The sequence below is a fragment of the Anser brachyrhynchus genome (assembly GCF_964034855.1).
Source record: "Anser brachyrhynchus genome assembly, chromosome: 9".
NCBI classification, from domain to species: domain Eukaryota; kingdom Metazoa; phylum Chordata; class Aves; order Anseriformes; family Anatidae; genus Anser; species Anser brachyrhynchus.
Genome location: NC_137703.1, coordinates 8,121,037 through 8,146,463, shown reverse-complemented (window position 1 = coordinate 8,146,463; position 25,427 = coordinate 8,121,037). Strand labels below are relative to the sequence as shown.

The following is a 25,427-nucleotide window of genomic DNA, read 5'->3' as shown; positions in this document are numbered from 1 at the left end:
GCAACTGGGGAGAACTCCTGTAATCAAAAAAGATTCTGTTGAACATTGTGAGTTAGTATTGCTTTCTAACAGTCTTCATTGTTTAATAGGAGGCACAAAAAGAAAGTTTTATCCTTTCCTCAGGAGAGGTATCAGCTCCTCAGAAAGTTGTGAAGAGCAATAAGAACAGATGCACCAGAAAAAAAAGCTTGAAGGATCACTGTGTAAAGAAATTTTGTAAATGTGGATTCCAAAGTAACAATGGCTTTTCTGAAGGGGCAGAAGAGCATGACCATATGTACAAGAAGACTCTACCTAAATCTTTAGTTCTGCTAGTATTGCATGTTCTTGATGAAAGAATTCAACGTTTATATTGCCTATATAAAGAAGTTTAGTACCCAAGTAGTTTAGGGTAAAACATGGTTTACCCTTCATAGCTTAAACAAGCTTAAGATGTAACACTAAAAATATAATAATAGAAAATTTTAAGCCAAGAGAAATACTACCAAACAGAAAACATAATGGTCTGATTTGGCTGAAATATTTTGGATTTCGTGGTATTGTAGATTGTAAGATTCCTAAAAAGAACAAACAACAAACAAATGCATATATTAAAAAACAAAACAAAACAACTCCCACCAACACTGACCAAAGAAAACCAAAAAACACTTCTGGCCACCCTTCCATATGTTATTAGTTCTACTGATGCTTCTGTAAACATTTTTTTTTTTTTTTTTACCATTAGAACTACAGTACAATTTTCACAGTAGCTAATCTTTTACTTAACCTTACAAAATACAATTTTCCCTGAATAGATAGATGTAAATGTGTCAGCTAAGGTAAGCATCAGTACTGTTGTAATACACCTCTGCTGTTTCCTTCATTTCAAATCTATCTGAAGATCTGTTCACATAGGGTTTTCTTTCCCCTATTCAGTCAATACAAATTATTTTTATTTCATGCATTATAGGGTCATATTTTATTTAAATTACTGCAGTATTGTGGAAGTCACCAATCCAAAACAATTGCAGGTGTTGTGATGTATTAGTGGAATAAAGTAATTGACAAATGATGTGAAATCTAGGCTATCTTAAGCAAAGGAGCCTTAACAGCAATCTATCTTCTAGTTTCGCCCTTTATTAATCTAACACATCTTAACTAATGCAAGAAATGTTTTTTATCCTGATAGCTAATAACAGAGATAAAACAAGAGATGCGAAAGAAAAGAAGTGTGCTGAAAGAGAAGACTTCCTTTTTAATGAATGAAACTAATAATAACAAGGAATATGAAAAGAAAATTTCTTCTGCTAAGCAGGAAGCTACTAGCCTCCGGAAAGAATATCAAGCTCAGGATACTTACAGAGTTCAGCTGGAGGTTGAGGTAAGGATGACCAAGAGTTCAGAAAACCAGACTGAAACTATAACTTTTAACTTTTTACTAGATGGAAGAAATACAGGAATAGCATTTGCTTTTCTGTTCTCATACTAGATTTCAATAATTCAACAAAATTTCTGGGCTTAGTTTACTCTTGATTATTGGGATCTTAACCCTGAACTTAATCCTTTCATTGACAGCACTGAAGAGAAGCAAACATACAGCCACTGAGATGAGCTTGTATTCTCTGTTCTCTGTATAGGTATAAAATGAATTAATTTTCTCTTAAATGGTGTAACACTATTATAGGCTTCAGAAGAAGGTGTATCTTGCCTTTAGCATATATAGACTATAGTACTGTATAAAGATGAGGGAAATCTCTTCTGAATAATTGGTATCCTGTGCTTTCACAAATGAGTGTTGATAGACAAATATTTTCACATAACTTTCTAATCACAAGGCAGTAGGGTAGGGCCATCCTGTGAACAAGCCATGCTTTTTTCATACTTTGTTACTTATATTTAATCCGCATTTGTAGCGATGGAATGAGCTGTGTTGCTTCATTATTTGAATGTCTGTAGAAGTAGTACTAAGAAGTAGTTCAAGTCTCATGAATCTGTTAAGAAGGGGTACGCTTGTATTATCTGAGTAAGTTTTCTCTTAACAAGGAAATGGTAACACTGGGCTACTCAGCAAGCTTGGCAATTAAAAAAAAAAAACAGCTTCAGTTGCATTAATGTTGGATAGCTTTTCCTTAATGGGTGCTTCATGAACTGATATCCTAATTAATTTATTAGCTGGACATTTTGAAATCCAATGTGGACAGAACTGCTTCTGATTTGGAGTCTGTAAGAATACAGGTAACCAATCTCAAGAAGGAAATCCAGAAAAAAAGCACCAGGTAAGAAACAGACCTTTAAGATACAGTTTGTAAGAATTACGGATATAATCAGATCCTTGATCTAGCAAAGAACCTTAAATAATGTTGATTATTAAAGCCTACAACTTTTACTTGTGTTTACTTCATGTCTATTTCATGTCTATTTTACTACTAGGTATTGTAGTTTTCTGACACTGGGAAACTTAGAAAATATTTCTGGTAACTCTTGTTTTTAGAGGGGATGAAAAGGTCAGCTAGGGCCTTAGTTTTTATAGGTTTGAGTTCAGCCTGCTTTCTTAGGCAGCTGCTCAGTGTGATATGCTAGTAGGTTTTAGCAGTGTTGTATGTGCAACGTACATATAACTTGTTAAATCATCTAATTTTGTTTAGATTAAGCTTTCTTAAAGAAAGAAATGCAGGTCTTTCCAATAAGCTGAAGCTTGTGACTGAGAAGACACTCAGTTCAGAAGACAACGCCTGGAGGATGGAAGAAATGCTAAAGGAAGAAGAGAAAACTGTCAAGGTAAAATGTTTTTGATAGCTTCTGCAAATGAGGCTTCATTTGAATTTGCAAGCTCTATCTAGAACAATTTTATGTTAAAATGCATTGTAAATGTTTATGTGACATGCAGCTACTTCATCAAATGATGAAGTAACCAGCAAGTAGATGGGTCAGTATCTGTGCCAGGAAAACTTTGGAGGAAAGTAAGTGGTCCTAATCCAGCAGATGGTGGGTATCACATAGGATACCGGATACTGGAATTGTCATTATACAGATCAAATATAAAACCAGTAGTCTGACTGCATACTGAACACTGCATTTACCTCTGATACCAGCTAAATGTTACGTACAGCTTCTTGGCTAGATTCAAATGACAGCTATTTATTTAAGATGGCAAATTTTGTTAATGTTTTTCTTCTGGTTTGTAACACTATTGAAAAATTTCAAGAACTTATATTGTACTTAGTTCTTTTGGGATTCATTCAGTTTTATGGGCAGCAAGTGTCCTTGAAATTCTAGGCCATCGTTTTCCCATCAATAAGGTTAAGTGTTGTCAGATTATTTTCAGTAACATTTCCACTGAAAACTTCTTGGTTTTAGTAAAATAAAACCAAAACTTACCAAACTGTGAAGAGTTAGGATTTTGGCAAGTTGGGATTAAAAAAAAAAATATCTTGAAATGGTTTAAGTCATATTTGGTTGGCCTAGTCTCCTCTTGCTATTTTAATTCTACTGCATGATACTTCTATACATCTGTTTTCTGATGTTGTTGGCTCTTAAATAATTACTGGCTCACATTAGAATTCATTTTAATGATAAATAAGAATTGTGATTTGGGAATTAGCATATACAAGCTGTAAAATTTGTCTATTTCTTTTTTAGTATGTTTAATAGCACTTTATTTAATAATATCTTTTCATATTGTAGACTAAGTACAGAAATAAAAATATCCAAATTCATTATCATCTGATGAACTGCAGTGGCTTTTGAATAAATGCAATGTTGTAATGCAATCATCTGAACTTTCCTGTATTTCAGAAAAAGTTTGTAGTGTTTTGCATTTTGCTCCTAATTCTTTTATTTTACTAGTTAGCTTCTGACTGAACTTGATACAAATCCCTTTTGGATTTTGCTGGACAACTAAGTATTGCATATGCTAACGCTCTCTCTACTGTCAAATGACCAGGTTACATGAGAATGACAGAGCAGTTGTTCGCTCCATCTGTGCAAGCCACTGTATATACTTCTTTTCTGTTTTGTTTCCTGCATCATGTATGTGAAATAATTCATTTAGTAGATGGAGCTTTATTTTTCAAACTTTGTAACTACCCGGGCATTAGCTGTACATTTTAAATTTACATGCACAAACTATAGAGGTGATGTCTTTGCTTTATAAAGTTTCTCAAATTACAGACTTTATTAATGTTTTGGTTTTCCAGAGAATTTTAAAACAAGTTGGAATGAAATAATGCTCCATTAAAATGAAAACCTTACTTGCTTCTCCTTAAGACTGTTACCAGGGTGGCTAAACCATTAGCAGGGTTTTTCCACTTGCATCTGTGGCGGATAACCTAAGATGACACTGAGCTTGGCAGCTCCACTGCTTCAGGGTAGTATTTTAACTTGGATGCACTATTCTTGAACAATATCTGTAATGTATTAGTCAGAAGGATGCTTTCCATCAACATTAGACACACATGACTATTTGCGGCATCTATTAATTTACTGTGAAGAGATGCTTACAGGAACAATGTGGATGAAATCTCACCATTTTATGCTTTAGTTCTCTGATACTTCTCCCTCTTCTGTCTGTGGCAATGCACTGTTGTGGAGTGAAGCTTATTGAATATCCTATCACTATTGACAACCACACTCAACGAGAAAAACAATTTCTATTAAAGAAATAAATTTAGATATGCATGGGCATGATCCAGAGCCCACTGAAATCAGTGCAAAATTCTGTAGGCATTAACAGATTTAGTATTAAACTTACACCTGCTTTTCACTTCTGAGTTCTGGATTTGGAATTGCACTTGACAGCAAATTCGAATACAAAAAAATCTGGTGGGAGAATTTCATTATGAATTCTTAAAGGAGTTAACTGACTTTACACTGTTACTAAAACCAGCAAAATGGTTCACAAACAAAATTCACAATGTATATTCAGAGTCTGTACCAGACCCTACTAAAACAGACCCTACTAAAACCTTATTCCCTGTACTGATTAAGATGCTAAAGGTAACTTGCCTCTGTGAAAAAGGAACTGATTTTAAAATGTGTAATTACTTTTTCAAACAAAATTATTCCAAATAGAATAACTAAATATGATATAAACACCTACATACACATACAAGCTGAGTTACAAGTTTCAATAAACAGTTGAAAAGATTTGTATTATATTTCTCCAAATACTGACATATACTAGAAGTAATAAGCAACTTTTTTTTTTTTTTTTGAAAGGATGACAGGAATTCAATTTTCTGAAAGTTTGAAAAGAATACCATTCCCATCATGGAAAGAAAAGATCATGTAATAGTAGAGTAGAATCCAAGTTAAAACAAAAAAAAAACCTTCTCTTGAAGTCAAAGATTTTTCTTGACAGCCATTTTAAAGACCTATGAAATTCCACGTTCCTATTAATGGATATAGCATTGAATTTTTTTTTTTATCTTCCTATATGTGATTAACAAATCATCACAACTTACTTCTTATGTACTTAATGATTAATTTGTCATCAGGAAAAGGAAACGGAACTGAACAAGTTAAAAGAACAATTTTTCAAGAAGACTCAGGAGTTAAAGGTGCAGAAGGACAAGGAGAAGTGTGTTCTGGCAGAAATTGAGGGATGTCGAACATCACTTAAAAATCTTAATAGTCGTATGCACAGACTTGATGCAGATGCGTTAAAACAACAGGAGTTAATGTATAACCAGGTAAAATATTAAAATCCTTTAATATTATGATTTTTCGATGGGTTTAATTGGAGTAAATTGCCCAAGTTCCATAATCTTTGCCAGTATCTTAGTTTCCAAAATGCTAGGCAGCATTAATCTGAAGTCTGCATTTTTGTCTCTAGTTATATTAATAAAATTGAAATAACTGATACTTGCTATGTTTCACCTATATTATGTGCATGTGTGTTTCATTATTTTTTGGATCTGTTGCTTTACCCACTAATTTCTCAATCAATTGTTTACTTTGATCCCTGTGAACCGCAGACACCTCAGGGTAAATTTTTAAAGCAATACAAGAGGTACATGCCAAAATCCTTTTATTTACTAATTGGATTTTGTGCAAATTTCTTATGCACCACTTTGAAAATTTGTTCTTTTATATTGGCATCCACTGGTAACAGCAAGATGGCAACTTTACTGTAAGCCTCCCTTAGAGCAGACTGTGCTGAGTGTGCTTTGTTATTCTAGAAGATTACTTCTGAACCATCTTTGCACATCAGTCATCTAAGAATATTTTTCTAATGTTTCACATTTTTGAGGCCTATAAGCTATAAATTATTATAAAACAATGGCTTAATTAGGTGACTATCCTAAAGCAACATTTAGATCCAGCATTCTAGCTTTATAGGAAGACTGTAATTGCTTATCTCAGACTATTAATTCTCCTAAAATTATTTTAACAGGATTTTTATATTCAGCAAGTGCAGAGACGGCTGTCACGGTTAGAAGGGGAGGTTAATGCAGAAGAAAAACAAGTTTTGGAAGCAAAAATTGCTGAACTTAAGAAAACCTTAGAAGAAAAGAAAAACACATGTGATGTTTTACATGCACAGCATAAGAAACTTCAGGTAACTTCCTTAGAACTTCAGGTTGACTGTGTAATAGCTAGAAATGATGTTCCCAAGGCTGGAGTATTATCAAAGTCAGGTGGTTTTATCAAGATGAACTAAAAATATCAAAGTCCTGGTCAGACATTCCAAGTGATTTTTTTACATAGACCAAAATACATGAGTATATTAGTATTGCTTTGCTGGCTGAAAGATCTATATTGCACAAATAACAATGACTGGACTCCGAATAAAACAAGCAATGACATTAACACTGCAACAGCACTCTACGCCAGGACTGCAGTGCTCTTGGCACTGCTTGCACAACAGAATACGGACAAAAGATGATGATTCCTGGGCCTAGCACTTAAAAATATATTTATATATATATATAAATTCAAAAATTAACTGGTAGGTTTTGGTGTAACCTGCATTTAATGAAATAAATTAAATATAATTTACTTGGAAACAGAGTGATGTCCAGTTCATCAAGAGAGCAATGGAAAAGAGTGGAGAAGAAGCAAATGGTCTGATGATCAAGATAAATGAACTAAATCTTTTCAATGAGAAATCAGACCAAGAGTTAAAAAAAGCTAAAGCCATTAAGCAGGTACAGTATTACTTTGCAATTTTTCTAACACGGGCTGTTTTTTTGTTGTATTTGTTGTATGGGGGGGGGGGGGAAGGTTACAGAGTTTGGAATCCTTAACCGATTTTTTTTTATGATTAAAAGTGTTTGCATGCTAATGAATGTATTACTTACGGCTTTAAATGAGCTTTGGTATATACAAGTTTGCTCATATAACAATATGACCTGTAGACCTACAGAATCTAGAACATATTCTAGGATGATTGCAATAACTCAAGTCAGATATTAACTACTTCAGTAAGTTCCTGGTAAGGTCTGCTTAATTTCTTTGAAACCATCTGTTACATTCTTACCATTCATAATGCTAAACTGAAAGTTGTAGATGGAAAAGTCTAACAACCCACAACTCAGTCTGAATTTGAATAAAATCACTCAGGAAGCTATCTACCCATATGCACTAACCATGCAAACTGTTAGCAAATGAGAAACTAAGAACCTCTTACATACAGAGCAAAATGACCCTTACAGTTGTGTATATATAAAGGATAACACAATAGAAGCTTTATATATTTAAAAAAAAATATATCTTATTAACTCTTATACCTTAATTAAAAATGATGCTTTCTTATTTTGAGACCTTTTTGGCATTTGTTAGGAGATGATGATTGAAGATAATCTCCTAAAACTAGAATTGAAACGTCTTCAAGATACCCTGTGTAATAAGACAGAGAAAGTTCTAACACTGGAAAAACAAAAATTGGAGATAAACAAAGCCATAGCAGAAAGAACCGAGGAAATTAAGGTTCATAAGGCAATGCTGGATTCCCAAATCAGACTTGTGGATCAGGAACGGCAACGCATAAGGTAATTATTCTTTATTTTAAAAATCTCTGTTGCAGCAACTCAAAACCAGCAATAAAACTTAAAACATACTGTAAGATGTTTCCCTAAAAGCCCTAAAAAATCATCCTCCAGTTCTTTCATCTTCAATGTAATTTAAAAACAAACAAACAAACAAAACACAGCTTGTAGTTTTTTTGTTTGTTTTTAAATTAACAGTTGCTAAAAAAAAATAAAATTATCAAGTACCTTTACATGGGAACTTGCTTAAAAAGAGAAGCATTTTACCCAGTTATACCATTTAGAGGAATTGAGGGTGAAGTACATCTTCTTCTAAGTCATATAGTAAGACAGTTGAGGCTACCAAGCAATTTTTCTCTGAAAACCAGCTTGCAGCTTTAACCACTAGGCAATTTCTCAGTCTTTACTGTCCATTATTACTGGTGAACAAGAGATTACTGTTTATTCTGTTAGTGAAGATTAATTAAAAACCTGCTGAAGTATGTATGTCTTATTTCGTGCCCATGTATTATGATATGGGAGACACCCTCTTATAAAGCAACTACATAAAGATCACTTTTCCCTTCTGTAATAATCATTGTGAAGTATTTGGGACAGGCTTTAGCTCTGAAATACCAATACCTATATCTAGCCCCCAAATCAATGCTCAACAACCAAACTGGTGAAGTCTGGCAGGCTTTTTTTCACTCCTCTGCTAACCACACCCCACACAATAGGAAATTAGGGTGATTTAGTGTGACTAAAGATAACTGCTCACTGAGAGTGCAGACTGGATTTTTTGTATGTTTTTTTTTTTCCTTTGATAATTACACAGCTAATTGATATTTCCATGTAATTTGATTTGGGGTTATTGCCTGCTGTTGCTTATGCTCGTCTAGTAGTGGCAATATTGAGAAAGCATCAGCAGGGGGCAGCTTGTACAGCTGTAGCATTTAAATGCCAAACCTTTAGATATATTCAGGGAGTTCTGTGGGGCAGCCTCTCATGATACGCTGATCTAGAACATGAAAATAAATGTCTCATTTTAGAACTGTAATAGAACTGTAGGTAACCAGAAAACCTGTGTCTAGAACACAGAAAGCATCAAAAATTAGGAGCAGCACAACTGCTGCCTTGCCTGCATCCTAGTAGACGGACAGACTGCTGGAGTAACACCAGTAATTTAGAGTGCTATAGCAAGAACTGCCCAAAAAACACTACTAGACAAACATTTTCTCAACCCATTTATTTTTCCACAAAATACATCAGTGCTGAATTTCAAGATCGTCTAAATAAAATCGATAAACTGAGATGCAGATATGAAGTTCTTACTGTTGTCATGATGCCACCTGAAGGAGAAGAGGAGAAAACCCAGACCTACTATGTAATTAAGGTATTTTATTAACATTATGTTATAATTCATTATAATTCAAGTATTTAAGTTTCAGATTTCCCTGGGCTCCGTTCAAATAACTAAGACAACCTCCTTGCTGACTGCTTAACTTTGTCTGTTTTAAGTAATACAGCAGTTTCAGATGAATCTGTGGTCAGTCCTAATGTCAGCAGACTTAATTTTGAATAGTTCAAAAAATTTTCACTTCATTGCTCATGAATTTTAAAGACACAAGAAGTACTGGTCATGTCCTGGTAATCCAACAACTGCAAACAAGTTTATTACAGTCTTTGTCATACGCAGCATTCAGAATTAGGTATTTATTTCATTATATGGCATTTAAACTTTAAGGAATGCCAACTTCCCCCTTTTACATATCAATCAAATATGCATACTTCAGCTTTTCATTGAAAAAAAAAAAAAATCTCTCCGTAATGATTCTGATTGTGGAAAGAATTATTAGTTTTGATCTCCAGAAATTCTGTTCTGCTCTTGAAGCAAAATGCCTCTAGCTGCTATATCGGCTCTGCAGTCCATCCTTTTTCTGATTTTTAAGTGTTAAGGTTTTAAATGATGTTATTTCTGTTACTGTGAGATATGCAGCACAGCAAAAAGCTTTCAGTAAACACCTCATGGTCACTCGGGGTATACCCTCCGCAACTTCGGAGAGAGATTTTCACCTTATCAGATTTTTCTGAGGGACTATAGAAAGTATGTCCTTTTGCAAGCAGGTTGTTTCTGTTAAGTCTCACTAAGCAAATGAACAAAGACTTTCAAGTGGATAATTCACAGGCAATCAAGATGACTTTTAACACTCACTTGGTGGCTTTATATCATGTACAGTCTCAACTGTTTCTTGGATTTTGTTGGTAAACACATGTGAAGCTGATACACGCAGTGCAAAGCATGGAAAGTGCTTTGTACCCACCATGGGCACTGTTAGATACTGAGCTTAGGTACAGAGACAGGTAACTGTAATGGAACGCCACTGGTGACTGGCCACCAGGCTGATGTAACCCCTTTTATTATAACCCTTTGAGCTCAACCTGTCAGCCAATTGTTTACCTAATGGAATGGATACTTGTCTAGCTGTTGGCTGGACACTTTGTCCATAAGGATACTGTGAGAAACAGCATCAAAAGCTTTGCTGAAATCCAAAAAGACTACATCTGCTGGCTTCCCTTGATGAACCTACTGGGTTACTTTGTCACCCATTAGTTGGTCATATAAACAGGTCTTTTTTCAGTAACTCCCAGAATAATCTCCATAATGTTACCAGGCACCAAAGCAAGACCAATGAGCCTGTAATTAACAGGGTCTTCTATCTTACCCTTCTTGAAAACGAGGACAACATTTGCCAGCTTCCAGTTGACTGGGACTTCTCCAGATTCCGAAGACTGTTGAAAAATAATTGAGAAGACGTCTCGCAATGACATCTGCCGGCTCTTTCAGTACCCTGGGATGAATCACATTGTGTCCCATTATGTGCATCCAAATTCCAGTATTGTAAACAACTACTGTTGCCAGTTACCTTGTAACACAAATCTCAGTCCAATCCTGATGACATCAATAACCCCAACATCTACCACAGATTTTAAACACTAAATGTTGAATGTATTTTTTAATCTATAATTGTCCTAATGTTTTCAGTATGTATTCAGTCACCTCAAGTATCAATTTTCAGGCTGCACAGGAAAAGGAGGCCCTTCAACGTGAAGGTGATGATTTAGATGCAAAGATCTGCAAAGCTGAAAATGAAATTGTAGCTCTGGAAAACACTCTGCGCATACTTAATAACTGCAACAGCAATTACCGAAACTCTTTCAAAGAAGTCACTGAGACAAGTATGTAAAATGTAAATTGCTATTTGGTGTACGAGTTACGGATGATGGTATAGCTCTGGTATACAGTGGGGAAATTCAGTGGCACAAAATAATGAATCACAGCCAGAGACTCAACAAATTACTGGGAAAAGTCATTACTGGGAGAAAGGAAGGCCCACTGAAATATACAAGACTGGTGTATAATACTGCACAGTACAAAAAGCACTACTTTCTCTGCAGTACTGCATCTCACACTACTAATTCAAATTCTGGAAGCAGAACAAGCTGTGCCACTGCTCAGCTTTTGGTGTAGACCGAGCTAGCTTGATCACAACACAGGGCAAGAAGGCTGCTTCCAGTGGCAGCTGTTACAGCCAGTAACAGCGTTAACAGCCAGCGTTACGTGCGCTCCAGTGATGCTGACACACTAGCCACAGTTATACCTGATTTTTGCATGGAAGAGGAGGGAAAAAGAAGTAACCTGGGGAGGTGATGAGGAAAAACAAGAGAAACTGCACTGTTTTCAGGTAGTGTTAGCAATTTAAAATTAAATAGACTACCTAGCTACAAATGTTTGGATGATGGAACTCGCTCAAAATTCTGCAAAATATCTTCATCTGTTGCTTGCTCTCCTTCAGTGGAACTTTATTTAGCTTATAAAAAGCATCACCATGAGCAACTACATAAATGTAAGGCTAGAAAACAGTGCCAAAGGCAACTTCCGTGCTTTTTTTTGGCTCCTGGAAACTGGCTTTAAAGTCATTATCTTTCATGAAGCCAGTTACTTTTTCCGCAGTGATTTGGAACATACTGTAACAGTAATACAGTAACACTCCGTGATGCAGTTACTTTAAAGTGCAACTTATTTTAAAATGAAAATTGAGTTGTATACAGTACTTGCTCAGTGTCAACTCTGCCTCTTTGTTGGGATCACAGGTGAGGAGTATGAAGAAAAATTGAAACTAGAAGAGGAGAAAAGGGCTGCTGATGAAAAATACAGATATAAACGAAGACAGATCAAGGAACTTCAGGAAAACCTCCAGGTAAAATACAAGCAAAAGTCCCAGTTAGACAAGGCTGAAGGATGTTGCCACAATCCGTCTCATTGAAAGCATAGAACATTCTGGAACAATATTTTCCGCATTCTCTTTTACATCATATAGTTTGTATCAATGGATACATTTTTTTTTTTTTAGAAGGCTCTACATCTCTTTTCAAAAATCATTTAAGTGTTTATCTGAATTTCCTCAAGTCACAATGAAACTCCAGGCTGTTTAGTCAGGTACACCTTGAAGTTTTGAAATCCCATGTTCACAATGGCAGATGTTCCATGTGGCATCCAAGAAAGCAGTTGTATTTTTGTGTAGTGTACTGTATCATCCTGTCCAGTACTGCATTATTTGAAATCTACACATACGGTTTTCCCTAGCATTTTTTTTTAATTTAGTATTAAGGATGTTCCAGTTTGTGTACACAGTATTATGGTTTACCAAAAAAGAGAAAGCAAGGTGACTCTCAGCAGGTTGAGCACTAAATGCAGAAAAGGGATAACCTGCGTTCAGTCTCCACATCAGGGACTCATTCTTGGCTCCCCTTGTAATCAAAAAGCACACTTGGCCCTTATGAAATAACAACAATTAACTTTAATATATATCCCACATGATTATTCTAGGCCCTGGATTGCTACACACAGGTCAGCAAACATTCTTTTTGATCATTCTACCACAGGACATAGACCTTACTTAAGAAATAACATCCCTGAGATTGAAGAAGAGGGACACCTATCCTCAGCAGGGAATAAGCCCTAGGGTATAATGAGGTGTTTAAAACATCCCCTTTCCTACCTTTTTATTTATTTAAAAAAACAGAGCCACCCTTATAGAGCTGATTTTATTCACACTAGTCAAAAGTAGGCAATCTTCTCACAAGAAACGAATAACATTTTTCTTAGGATAGGTCGCACTGGAAAGTTAGGCACTGCAATGTTCAGTACTATGCCACATAAATCCTTTGTAGACACAGCTCACAGCTACATCTGAAAACACGTACCTGTAATTTCATTATTAGTACCTTTAAAGTCAGTGTTAATGTATTGAAATAGCTTAGTGCTCTTTATCCAGGTATTTATCCATTGAACAGTCTGACAGGCATAGTCGTGTTATCGTTAGTACTAATTGCTTGAGCTACATTTATAAACAAATTGTCAAGAGGATCTGTTATTGCTCCTAAGTAATATAAAAACTGAACGATATCAGAACTATTTTATAAATTAAAAACAACTATTCAAATGAATTTGCAGAGCATGGAAAAAAATTTGGATATACTACTGAAGCAGGAGGCCTTATTCCAAGAGCAAAAGAAGGAAAAACAAGCCGTTATATTACAGCTGAACAAAGACGTAGAAGAACAGAAGCCAAAACTAGAAAGGGTTATAAAACAGGTCTGTATGTTGATTAATGATGATTTCTAACTTTATAGTGATAAACAGCAGTATAGTTAAAACCACAGAATTTAAACTCAGCAGGTTTCTTTAAGAGTGCTGCATTTTCATAGCATGTTTTAAACTTATTTATGTTAAAAGTGTTCCAGGCTATCCAGAGAAATTCAATCTCTAAAGAAAACTAAAACAGAAACACAGGAAGAAAGAGACATCGATCTTCGTGCCTTGAAAAACTTCAACAAAACCGTCAACAAAGTGTTAGCTGATGTTCTAGAAGCAAATCCTGATTTAACTACATCCTTTCAAAAGTACTTTCGCCAGGTGAGCTTTCTGGTTAACTGCCACCAAAATTTTGACTGATAACTGAAGTCTACTGATAAAGTGTCTTTCAAGGGCAAATCCTTAATTCAATGATAAAGTATACTTATCGGAAAACAGCAAAAAAAGTGCTCATCTGCTTTCAATGTACCTTCAGATACAAAATACTATAAACTCTCCTGATATGCCCAGTCCATCATACAACCATTTTTAACTTTTTTCCCCTCAAATTTTCTAGTTCAATTTAGAGCTGCCTGCAATTGCTTCTGTTGGTGGTAGTCAAAGTTCCCGATCACCATCCACCCAAAGCTTACAAAGCTCACTAGCTTCTAGCAGGTAAGTGCTAGCAGTGTTTTGTTGTTTTTTTTTTTGGGGGGGGGGGGGGGGGGGGAGGGATGGACATGACACGAATAGCCATTTGGTTTTGATTTTAATTTAAAGCTTAGATGAACAAAACTATTCCTTATATGATAGCATTCCTCACTCTTGCCTCTGCTTACTGAACACTATTAAAATGTTTCTACCTATACTCTCCCTCCTTTAAGTCTACTAGTTGTTTTTTTTGTTTGTTTAGCACACAATTAAGTTTTCTTCAGTATCCATCACAGTTTAAAATAAAACAGTAACTACAAAAGAATTATGTTGTCCTCTCATTTTAAAAGGGTTTTACATTATGAACGCACAAGTTTGACTTCCAGCCGAACTTTGCACTTAATTTTGTGAACGCCCTTTCCTATTTAATTAGGGAAGATATATATATATATATATATATATACACACACACACACACTACTTTATTGATACCTTTTTCCTCTGTTCATCATACATTTGACTAACAGTACTACTTGAAACATACTGAATCAGCTGTGATCTAACAACATTCCCCCAGGTTACTTAAACCATGGCAATGACTACAAAGATTTTTGTAGCGGATTTGCCTAGAACAAACACTGGTGCTGGGTGGCTTTAGTTTAAGCCACCATTTAGAAGCTCCACCCCCAGTTTTAAAATAATGTTTCTGTATACTGATGAGTCAATTTTTGTCTTTCAGATCCTCCAGAAGCACAAGTTCAGGCTCTAGTCAAACTTCATTGCTCAAAGTCATAGACCTGAGCCTCTCTCTCGACACTCCTGCAGAAGCAGCTGCTTCCAGTTCACAGCCATCCAGTAGAACTAGCAACTCTGACAGTTAAAACCAAGAAAGAAGTCCTAAGTAATCTTCTGAAGGTGACAGTGAAGGCTTTACACTATTTAAGGCTTCTAAATTGGTTAAGTTGTAGCTTAATTGATACAGGTCTACTAGCAATCATAGCACTTCTATCTGAAACACGTTTTAACTTCCATCTAAAGTATGCAATATATTATTTAGTTTAAACATGTTTTACATAATAAATTAATCTTTAAATTACTTTATTCTTTTGCTGTTGGATAACAAAAGATCTGCAAAACCCTTCAGAAACCCTTCATTCACATTCTTAATGAAAATGGCTTTGACATAGTTAACTACCCTTAATTTTAGTAAAATTACTGCTGCCTCAAAGCTTAAACAGGTAAGGTAGTCCCAAGTAGTCAGCTGAACACAGTATGCTTATTCTGTACTTGCAAAAGCTAGAGTAGGGGCCGTAATGATGTAAAAGAAGCAACAAGATTAACCCTCATAACAAAGATCTTAGTTTTTAAGTATTTTCCCTCCTTAACAGCAATACTGAGCACTTGCAAAAACCTGGGTAGTAGTATTTACACTTTGGTTCCATGTCAACCTTGACTTTTAAACAAATGGTCATTTCAGATCATATCTTAAACAAAAGATGATGACAATATAAAATTAAAGTCAGTAAAACTGTACTACTTGGCAAAATTACACAGTACCTTTTTGGCAACTGACATATTAGGAATTATTCTGAAAACTTTGAGATGGGTATTGTATAGATGTTAGCTGTTACTTCAGGGGTTTTGTTTTTTTTTTAACAACAGGGAATGTGTTTGATGTGCTTAAATAATATAATACATGTGCTTTCTCACAGGTGATGGGGGGCTCAGTTCACTTACGCAGCTTATATAACCAGTGCACCAGCATCAAACATCCCAGCAACATAAACAAAACCAAGACACAAAATTAAGAAAATTTAATGATGAAATGAGCTATATACATTGATGGAATATGAGTGTCATTTACTTATTCCCCTTCAATACCTGGAAGTTAAAGTTTGATACAAAAATAGTTAACAGTCAATTGTACCCCAGGGGAAGAAGGGGGAAAAAAAAAAAGAGAAATACCTGCTTTAAAGTGCATATTTGATGTAAGTTACACAACTAACTACACTCCAAGAGAATCAAACAATTTCACCCCATTACACAAAGAATATTGTACAGGAACATCCTAAGTTAAGAGCACAGGAAACCTTGATTTTAAATAATAACTGATATTTTACGTAAGATATCCTTGCACGTCTTTCTACCACACAATCTTTACCTTAAGAAGCCTGACATTCTGCAAGATGAAACAAATTCTGCTTGTCGCTTTTCATATGTATTTCAAGAGCATTTGTTTTTCCTCAAGAGAAATATAAAAATTAATTTAACTACATCCAGCAGAAAATCATTTTATGTACTTTGTTTCTTCTGCTTACTTCCTTTTTCCCTCTCAAATTCAGCAATTTGATTGAATATGTTAACTAAGTTCTGGGGCAGGTTTCTTTTAACACCACTTTCTGTTTGTTCTGCACCATTTAAAGTTTCCTTGTTGGGTTCCTCTGTTTTATTAGACTCTTCGTGACTCCTTTCCCTACTCTTATACCCACTTTCACTTCTATGCTGGCTTAATGCATGCCTATCACTACCGTAACTTTTATCACCTTCGTGAAAGTAAGTGCTAGAATATGATCTGTACTTCCCCATTGACTTGCCAGAATAGTCGGACCCTGATGGAGACATGTAATACCTGTCTTGATCTGAGCCATGCTTTTTAAACTGTTCTCTTCTCCCCTCTATGTCTCTTTCTGACTTCCTAAAATAATGCGTCCTGGTTTTATCATCTGACTTATAATAGGAACCTGAATATCCCCTCCTACTGGAGAAAAATCTGTCCGTTTTATGATATTTTTCACTTTTGCTACTACTTGCCTGAGTTCTGGAACTACTGTAAGAATCTCTTGAATCTTCAGACCTACCTCCAAAAGTGTCTTCATCATCACCTGAAGTCCTCGACAGAGAACAGTGTCTGTCTTTCTCTCTTACCTCTGTTTTTGGACACGCTAAGCTGTCCTGCCTTTCCAGCAGTTTTTCCATTTCAAAACTTTGGTTCAGGAAAGAGGCAGAGGTATCAGCCGGAGGTGAATACCACTCCTCTTTCCTAACCTGATCTTTGTAATGTGAAGAAGCTCCAGAAGAGCGTTTTTTGGAACTACGGGAAGACTCTGATCTATGCCGATGCTTTTTCTTGTGTTTCTTGTGATCAGAGGAAGAGGAGGAAGAAGAAATTGATATGTCTGATGAAGAGTCACTTGAGGACGAAGAGGAGGAGGAAGAGGAGGAAGTTGATCTTTTCCTTTTCTTCTTCAACCTGAAAATGTAATTAGCCTGTGAGATAATCTTTAGAATCAGGCAAAAATTGTAAGTAGAAAGTAAATCTGTACTTCCCATAGTATGGCTGAGATTGGACTGCAGAGTATGAATGGAAATTGGGCCTGACCTGGCAAGACAATTTCAAATGTCATTTCTTAACCAGGACAATTAAGATTGAATCCACTGAACAATGTATTATGAAAGGCATCTTAAGGCCTTTTCAGTGGTTAATGCAGGGACAGTAACACAGTTAAGATTGCAGATAAGGACTTAATAGCAAAATTTAGTAACTGCTAATGTTAGAGCTTATTTTACCATCAGCCCAGGTTAAAAGAAAGTGACTGGGACACAACCATGGAATTGTGTTGCTTTATCTTTATGCATCATCCTTTGTCTGTACCTGCTACCTGACTTGTGCTTTAACTATCACAAATTCTAGTACTTAAATGGCCCCCTTAACAGCTCATAACTTACTGGTTTGCAGTGCTTTTTTTTTTAAATGAAAAAAGCTCACATGCTGGCTTAATAGGCTCAAGAATCAGTATACTGAATACAACAAGGTTACCTTTTTTCTTCTTTTAAAAGCTTACGCAATTTTTCTGCACTTGTTTCTATTCTCTTTTCTTTCTGTCTCTCTTCTTTTGCAGCTTGCTTCTCCCTCATTTCCAAAGATTTCTTTTTTGAACCCAAACATCATAAAAAAAATTATATTGAAAGTGTTAACACAGGTATTTTTCCCATGTCCCCAGCCCCATCCAAATGTATAATTACAGCAAGGATGTTTTACCAGGATTCCCAGATCAAGAATTAATATTGTTCAGAAGTTTGGCATTGGCCGTTGTGATAATCAGGTTTATGTTAATGACCATATTGCAGTTTTTATCCATTAAAAATATATTTGGCCAGCCATTGCAGTGGTACCCGTGATCCAGCACACCGTGAAGCATATACCCCAAAAGGTATAGATAGTGTATGCAGGAAAACCACAACGTTAGCAATATGGGGAAAAGAGGAGGAAAGGAAAAAAGAGTTGAGGGAAAGTATTGTTATTGTAGTTTACAAGTAAAATATGGCAGAGCCCATTGTAAAATGTGTTCAAGTTGGCCATGTTTGCATACAAACCATTTTGTAACAATTTCACAAACCAGTTTGACGCATAGTTTACGTAAGAAATCATGTTCCAAGGGTTTGTTGGTGATGAGCAGCACCAGATGTCAGATACAGCAGCAACGGTCCAATTCAGAAGAAAATGCATCGAAGAAAAACACATAATCAGTATTACAGGAAAACTCACTTTTGTGTTGCTTCAGCCATTCTAGCACAACCGTGATATTATCAGACGTACATATTAAAATACGTACAAATGCAACAGTGTCTGATTATCAGCTGAACAATCCTCAAAGACACACTATTAAGGTCTCTTAAAGATCAGATTTCTGCAATCTACGGTCCTAAATAGTAGCTCTATTCAGAATAAGCAGAAAGCCAGATGATAGTTTTCAAAACTTAGCAGTTGCCATAACAGACAGATTAAAGGAAATCCTTAATTGAACAAAAGGCTATGCAAACCAATGAACAAAAGCTAGCATCGTGTTTATCTGCTGCATCAATGAGAATATCAGAAAAATTCTGAAGGAGGGTAAAGTATCACTACTTGCTGAAAATGTTCTTCATCATTTTAGAAAAGACTTCAGGATCTTTCTAAAGCAACCAAATGTGGATAGTGCTCAAATACCATACAACAGTTTTTATCTATAGCTCAGTCAGTTTTTATCAAAAAGCTTGTCATAGCTCCTCTTTCCCTTCTTTCAACATGATCTGTCAGCATTATGGCTCCACCAACTGAAGAAGCATCAGGTAAGGCATCTACCTCAGTCTCTTTACTTCCTTATATGCAGAAGCACAGAACACAACAAGCCTGTTCCTCATTGCTATATCTTAAGCTGATCCTCTCTGGAAGACAATACAAGTAAAAGAGGTAAATAAAAGGAAAAAGGAAAAAAAGGACAACACAGATTAGCACAGAGACTCACCAGGGCTCACCTGGGAAACATGCTGTGTGCAAGGGAAGAAAGAAAAAAGACACCAGAAAAGAAAGCTAATATATTCAAAACTGTCTGCCCTCCAGCCCTGCTGTATTCCTTTAAATCACCTACTAGTTTCCCCTCTTGCGATCTTTCTGTGAGTTAGCTTTGGCAGGTGTTACTCTATCTTTTTCCAAACGCGAAGCATCCTGCTGGTATGAGGGCACGCAATGCTTTTTGACTTGCCTAAGGGTTTTGTATTTTGCATGTTTCTACTCACAGAATATTTAACACTAATAATCATGCTTCTTGTGATGGAATATTCTCCTCCATGCTTTAGCTAAGGCTAATGGTTTTATCCTCTTTCCTCATCTCCACTGTTAGGCATTTCTTTACTGTCCTGTTCAAAACAGCAGTCATTAAGAGGTACCTTTCTTCTGGTAGGTACAGCCATAATGCTCACTATAAAAGATTTATTATTGTGGAGAAGGGAAGCAGAGAGTAAGACAAACGATCAGCTTCAAGCCCCTCTGTTCAAAAGATTTAATGTGATTTTTGTTATTTATTGTAACAGAATTATGAAGAGAAAGTAAAGAATCACCTGCATATGCTTACGGAGTTTCGTTAAGGCCTCTTCTGCTTCCTGAAAAGTCTCATCCAAGCTTAGGGCTTTTTTATAGTAACTCTCAGCATTCAGTAGTTTGTCTTCCTCTTCCAACCTAACATTCAAATGACAATTTATATACAGTTAAGTGACAGAACTTGACAGTTTCTTTTTAGGACAGTCTTTTTTACTTGCACTAGAACGCTGCCACTGCATCCCTCCAAGACCCTATCATCCTAGCCCATCTCAGTACAGAAATAAAATAGTATTTGATGCATTTTTGTCTCCTAGTCATCATTAGAAATAATATTCTGGAATTGAAATTCTACAGTTTCAAATATACTATGTATCTTCTTAACACAGTTCTTAAGAAATCTACTCCCTGAAAATTCAGAAGCTAAATTTTGTGTTACAGTGGCTAACAAATATTTAACAGAACACAAGTGATAGAACATGATTTTGTTACACTTTCTTGCAGTACATATATATATATACATATATATATAGTAATATATATATATTCTTATAGGAATATCTTCAGACATTTCACAAAACTTTACACAAACCTGGTAACTCACTAAGGGAAAGGATATCAAATCTTAACTATCTTGCAAGGATTTTAACTAGGACAGAGTAGAAAGTGTAAACCATCTGCACAAGCAGGAGCATTTCCAACGCACACACACCAGGAAGGCCAGATGGCAATCTGTGCCCTAAGTCGGATCGTATTAAAGAATGTTTTAAGAAAAACCGTTAACAGCCAAAAAAAACAACCCCAACACTTACTGCCCGCCTCTTTCCACAAGTGTCTGACAAAGGTATTTTCTGGCATTCCTGTGGGTAGGACAGTTTTCTAATGCAATTTCAAAATCACTTATGGCTTTGTTCAGACTTCCTTTTGTTGCATACCTAGAATGACACAAAAGTTGCACGGATTTTAATGATGCTCATCTTTCATAAAGTGAGAAACCCGCAGACTTACAATGAAACAAGCAGACTTACAGAGCTCCACGGGCTACCAAAGCTTCAACGTTCTGTGGATCTATTTCCAAAGCCTTGTTGTACTCATTCATGGCTTCCACATGGCGCCCAACCTTAAAATAATCAACCCCAGCCTTCACACTGGAAAAAAAATAGAAAAATACTATGTATGGTTAGCCTACAGATTGTGTACTCTCAGTAACTCACAAATTAGGGTTCCAAACAAGCAATAACAAAACTTTATCTTGTTATAACGTACTTAAGGCTAACATTTCAAATTAATGTGATATGGGCATTTTGCATTTGCCAAAAAGATTAAGTTATTGGAAGGTAAATTATGTAAATTGAATTTCAGAACTTCCATTAGACACTCTTCTCATTAAAGATTAGATTTACCATTATGATTAGCCTTTTCTGTAATTAATTAAAGTTGCAAAACCCTATTGTTTTTAAGAAACACTGCTTTTGCTGACATAGAAACCAGAAATTCCCATTTTTTCATAACTGGTAGATTCAAGAGAAGTTTTTCCACAAAATATTGACATTCTTGGGAAAAATACGTCTCTCTTAGCACAAAAAGTCTCTTACCTCTGTATCCTCCACTCTGTATCACAAATACAACGCATATCATAAAAGCAATAGCACCCATTCCCAGCTGCTGTTCCAAATGCAGCCAGAGAAATGCATTTGATTTTTCAAAGGCAGCAAGAGCATTTGCTAAAGCATACAGCTTGAGATGAAATGGCAAGACAAGCTGTATTTAGTCATTCAACAACTAATTGAGAAAAAGTTGGGTACTCAGTATGGTCACAAGTCTTGCTCTGATCTCATCAATAGGTGAGCATGTTACAGCTATTTTAAAAAACATTCTCCCTTAAAAGTGACAAAGTTTGAAGAGTGACTCCCAAAATACATTTATCGTGTACCCACTAGGCGGTCAGGGTTACTTTCAAGCAGGCCTTCTTGGTTACATCTCAGCATGTGTGCGCTGTGGAACATATGGTTCAAGGTGTATTTTCTTTCAAGAAATATAAGCCATAGCCTAGTCTAACCTTACAATAAACTCTTTACAAGAAAATAGCGTTCTACGTACCATTTCAGGGCCCAAGCTGCAGACTGCTTTTTCCTCAATGCTGGGGCAAAATCTTCTTCATCGATATTTTTCCTTTAAAACAAACAAAAAAACCCCTCAAGTTGACTTGTAAACGTACAAAATTAATCTTACAATATGTAATGCATTTGAATTAAGCTGAAACATTATTTATTATGGATGCGTTACCACTCTCCCACAACTGGGCATGTTCTTTCATATTTCTGACACCTGATTTTCCCAGCCTGTTTTAAGGAGCTGAATTGAACCAGCATGGCTGCAGCACATTTAACAAAAATATAGCATATTCACACCTGCCTCGGGGCATAATATATGGAGGACCACAATAATCATTGCATATATATAAGCACTAAATATATATATATATTGCATAAGCATTTAACTTAAAGGACAGACCTATTACTCCAATAAACATTGTGAATGAACTTATGTTTTCTGCCATATTAAAGCTTAAGCATCCTGCATTTCAATCCAAAGTTGTTGACAAGATCTAAATAATAACTTCATAAAACCTTGATATTAGACATGATGTTTGATAAGGTGTCTTATTTATTTGAACAAACAGAATGTAAATTTATTACTCCAGAGGAGTATGCTTTTAAAAACGTTTAGGGACACAATAGCTGCAATCATGCAAGTTGAAGTTTCAGAAAAGCATCAAGTGGTTCAGGACTTTCACTCACAAGCCTATTTCAATAGATTAGAATAACCTTCACAAAGCCATAGGAAAGAAATAATGTAAAAATGACTTACATTTGAAGACTTCTCATCAATGATGGTGGATTTGATTCACTTATTCCTAGTTTTTCTGTTAAATATTCAATTAACGATGGATTATCAAATCCTCGGGAACGATGCAAAACCTCTTCAAATGTCTCTGCTGAATTAGCAACTTCTATGCTTCGCCTTAAAAAAAGCACCAATGTACATAAAACCTCAGGAACACTACACTCAATTCTATATTTACATTTAGTCCTTTTCATTAGCATAAATTTTCACACCACTTAAGCAATGCTTATTTCCTTCAGCCTAAGACAGCTTTTGAAGCCTATTCTGGCACCAACCTAGGCATCTCTAGGACATACGAAAGCTTTCAAAAATTGCACAGACAGTTGTGTCCTTCTTTTTACTAAGGGAAATCTTAAGAGTTTAATATGTCAGTCTCTCAAGTCCTTTTATTTATTTATTTATTTAAACTTACTGTTTATTGTTGTTAGCCCAGTCCCACAATGACAGATACCTGAAGTTTTGCATTTAGAGAACATAAACTCATTGTGCTTTTTACTTTTCTTAAATTTTGGAACAGATTTTGAAAAACCAACCACACCCAACACATCTAGAAAAAAGTATGTGATAGCAAATAACAATAAAATGTACGTAGGTATCTAATTAAATCAGAAACAACCCTGACAAGTTTAAAGGCCAGCCCATCAAAGACGCTTCAGACACACTGAACATATCTAGTTAGTAAAACTGAATAGCATGTTCTTACTTATAATGTAGAGGCAAGTCATCAGAGGTGATTACTCCTAGCGTTGTACTAGAGAGATTTGGTGGAAGAGCTGAGCTGTAAAGTGATACCGTGATCTTCTCGTGGTAACGATCAACATCCTTGACTGCAGCTACAGAAACAATATAAGTTAACATAAAATGGCAGAACTGTCTCAAAAATGAGACAAATTCCTGACACTGTTTGTGGCTACTTGCCTCGAATAATGTCTCCAGCTTGATAATAAGATAAAGGATCTCCGTGGTTGCTTTGAGGAGGCACATCTCGCAATGGACAAAGAGCCTGCAACAGAGCCGAGGAAGAATCGTGTGAATAGAAGCAAGCAGCCCGCATCACTGAACTTTCCATGTTTTCGCCATCAACCCACAGTCTCACCTGCAGAACAACCTTTCAACATGTAAAGTTATCTTGTAATACATGCATACAGATGCTTTTAAATACAGAAACGCTTACCCCTCTGAAGTAAAGCATGTAATAACAACATTGGAGCCAACAGACTAGCCCAGTTTTCCTCATGCTTAACAGATAATTAATTAAAAGCATTTAAACAAAATCAAAGTTTTTTTTTTCCCTCCCCAAAATTAAGAAGATCATTTTAATCTTTAACGTATGTCAAATTAAATGTATGGCCTGGTTCAAATCAAAATCTATGCATCCATAAATGACAAACTTTCCAACTCACATGAAATACATTTTGAGTATGGGACACAATGAAAGCGCTTGCTGACTGAGCAAACCATCACAAGTTGTCCTTAACTTCTGTTAGCATTCACTATCTTAAAGCTCAGCTTGCCTTTACTCCTAGCACTCCGTTATGAGACGCAAGACACAACCCCATACCCATAAAAGAGTAATCGAAGCCATATCTTACAGTGATTTCTAAGTCTGCGATCTGCCGTATGAAACCACTTCCCAGACACATCAACACCATGAAAAAGCCAAATTCACGAATGGAGGTAATCCTCCCAATCACAACGTCGCCACGTTCGATGTCTCGAAAAAATAATTCTCTCCGGAGCTCCCCGGGAACCTCCATGAACTGCTCCAGGGGAGGCATGACAGCGTAACACTCTGCAACACACGAGACGTTCACAGTCACAAAATGCCCCAGCATCGACCTGAGAACACCAAATAATTGATGATAACAATAAAAAGCCAAACGCCAACTTTAAAATACGGTGAGTTTATAGCAAAAAGTTTAAGCTTGGCCTAGAAGGCACACCAGCAAACGCCTAAGCCCCGGCCCTCACCTTCATCTTCCTCGATGTTTTCGGCGATGGGGCCGTTGGGCTGCCAGGACTGCGCGAAGAGCAGGTCGGCCTTCTGGGCGATGAAGCGCTGGATGTCGGCCTCGAGGCCCGTCACCTCGCTCCTGCGGGGAAGGAGAAGGCGCTGAGGGCGACCCAGGACCCCCTGGGGAACCCCTGGGGACCCGCCGGGACCCCCCCCCCCCCCAGGACCCCCCCGGCCCCCTCACCATGCGGCCGGCGAGCGGGGCGCCCCCCCGCGGGGCGACTCGGGGGCGGCCCCCGGCGGCGGCAGCAGGCCGCGGAAGTCGGGGTTGTCGTGCTGCTCGGCGCGGAGCAGCGACAGCAGCGCGGGGCCGTGGTAGTTCAGCGCCTGCCGGAGCAGATCCCGCTCCATCCCGGCCCCGGGCCCGGCCCCGGCCCCGCACGGAAGCGGAACGGCCGCAGGGGGCAGCGGGCAGGCGCC

General features: G+C 36.7%; 2 protein-coding genes across 6 annotated transcripts in view; one reads left to right on the top strand and one right to left on the bottom strand.

Moving 5' to 3' along the window:
• The window catches only part of CCDC39 (coiled-coil domain 39 molecular ruler complex subunit), a 21,944-nt gene extending 5,686 nt beyond the window's left edge, over positions 1–16,258 (top strand). For all 3 annotated transcript variants that reach the window (XM_080604588.1, XM_080604587.1, XM_080604589.1), the window contains exons 7-20: positions 1,169–1,360; positions 2,152–2,255; positions 2,625–2,757; positions 5,475–5,669; positions 6,374–6,538; positions 6,990–7,127; positions 7,762–7,970; positions 9,216–9,339; positions 11,024–11,183; positions 12,099–12,205; positions 13,462–13,602; positions 13,744–13,923; positions 14,159–14,256; positions 14,972–16,258. In XM_080604588.1, the coding sequence (XP_080460714.1) occupies positions 1,169–1,360; positions 2,152–2,255; positions 2,625–2,757; positions 5,475–5,669; positions 6,374–6,538; positions 6,990–7,127; positions 7,762–7,970; positions 9,216–9,339; positions 11,024–11,183; positions 12,099–12,205; positions 13,462–13,602; positions 13,744–13,923; positions 14,159–14,256; positions 14,972–15,113 (2,088 nt within the window). In that variant the 3' untranslated portion in view covers positions 15,114–16,258. The remainder of the gene's footprint in view (positions 1–1,168; positions 1,361–2,151; positions 2,256–2,624; positions 2,758–5,474; positions 5,670–6,373; positions 6,539–6,989; positions 7,128–7,761; positions 7,971–9,215; positions 9,340–11,023; positions 11,184–12,098; positions 12,206–13,461; positions 13,603–13,743; positions 13,924–14,158; positions 14,257–14,971) is intronic.
• TTC14 (tetratricopeptide repeat domain 14) lies at positions 14,303–25,427 on the bottom strand. 3 transcript variants are annotated; one of them, XM_080604594.1, is made up of 12 exons: positions 25,192–25,424; positions 24,965–25,086; positions 24,586–24,785; positions 23,912–23,996; positions 23,697–23,826; positions 22,958–23,110; positions 22,187–22,258; positions 21,115–21,234; positions 20,899–21,021; positions 20,110–20,227; positions 18,050–18,159; positions 14,303–17,482 (listed from the first exon to the last, which is right to left on the bottom strand). In XM_080604594.1, the coding sequence occupies exons 1-12, from the start codon at positions 25,356–25,358 to the stop codon at positions 16,525–16,527; spliced, it is 2,358 nt and encodes a 785-aa protein (XP_080460720.1). In that variant the 5' UTR covers positions 25,359–25,424; the 3' UTR covers positions 14,303–16,524. The 3 variants fall into 3 exon arrangements, with proteins under 3 accessions (XP_080460720.1, XP_080460722.1, XP_080460721.1); XM_080604596.1 differs by lacking the exon at positions 14,303–17,482 and having other exon boundaries at positions 17,911–19,437; positions 25,192–25,427; XM_080604595.1 differs by lacking the exon at positions 14,303–17,482 and having other exon boundaries at positions 17,911–20,227; positions 25,192–25,427.

Bases quoted from the DNA above. Each gene is read 5' to 3' on its own strand.
- TTC14 (XM_080604594.1), bottom strand. From the start codon at position 25,358: ATGGAGCGGGATCTGCTCCGGCAGGCGCTGAACTACCACGGCCCCGCG. The intron at 23,111-23,696 runs GTAAGAACATGC...GCTTTTTTTAAG, and splicing joins GACTTGCCTCTACATTATAA to GCGAAGCATAGAAGTTGCTA. The intron at 22,259-22,957 runs GTAAGTCATTTT...TTTGTTTTAAAG, and splicing joins TTGATGAGAAGTCTTCAAAT to GAAAAATATCGATGAAGAAG.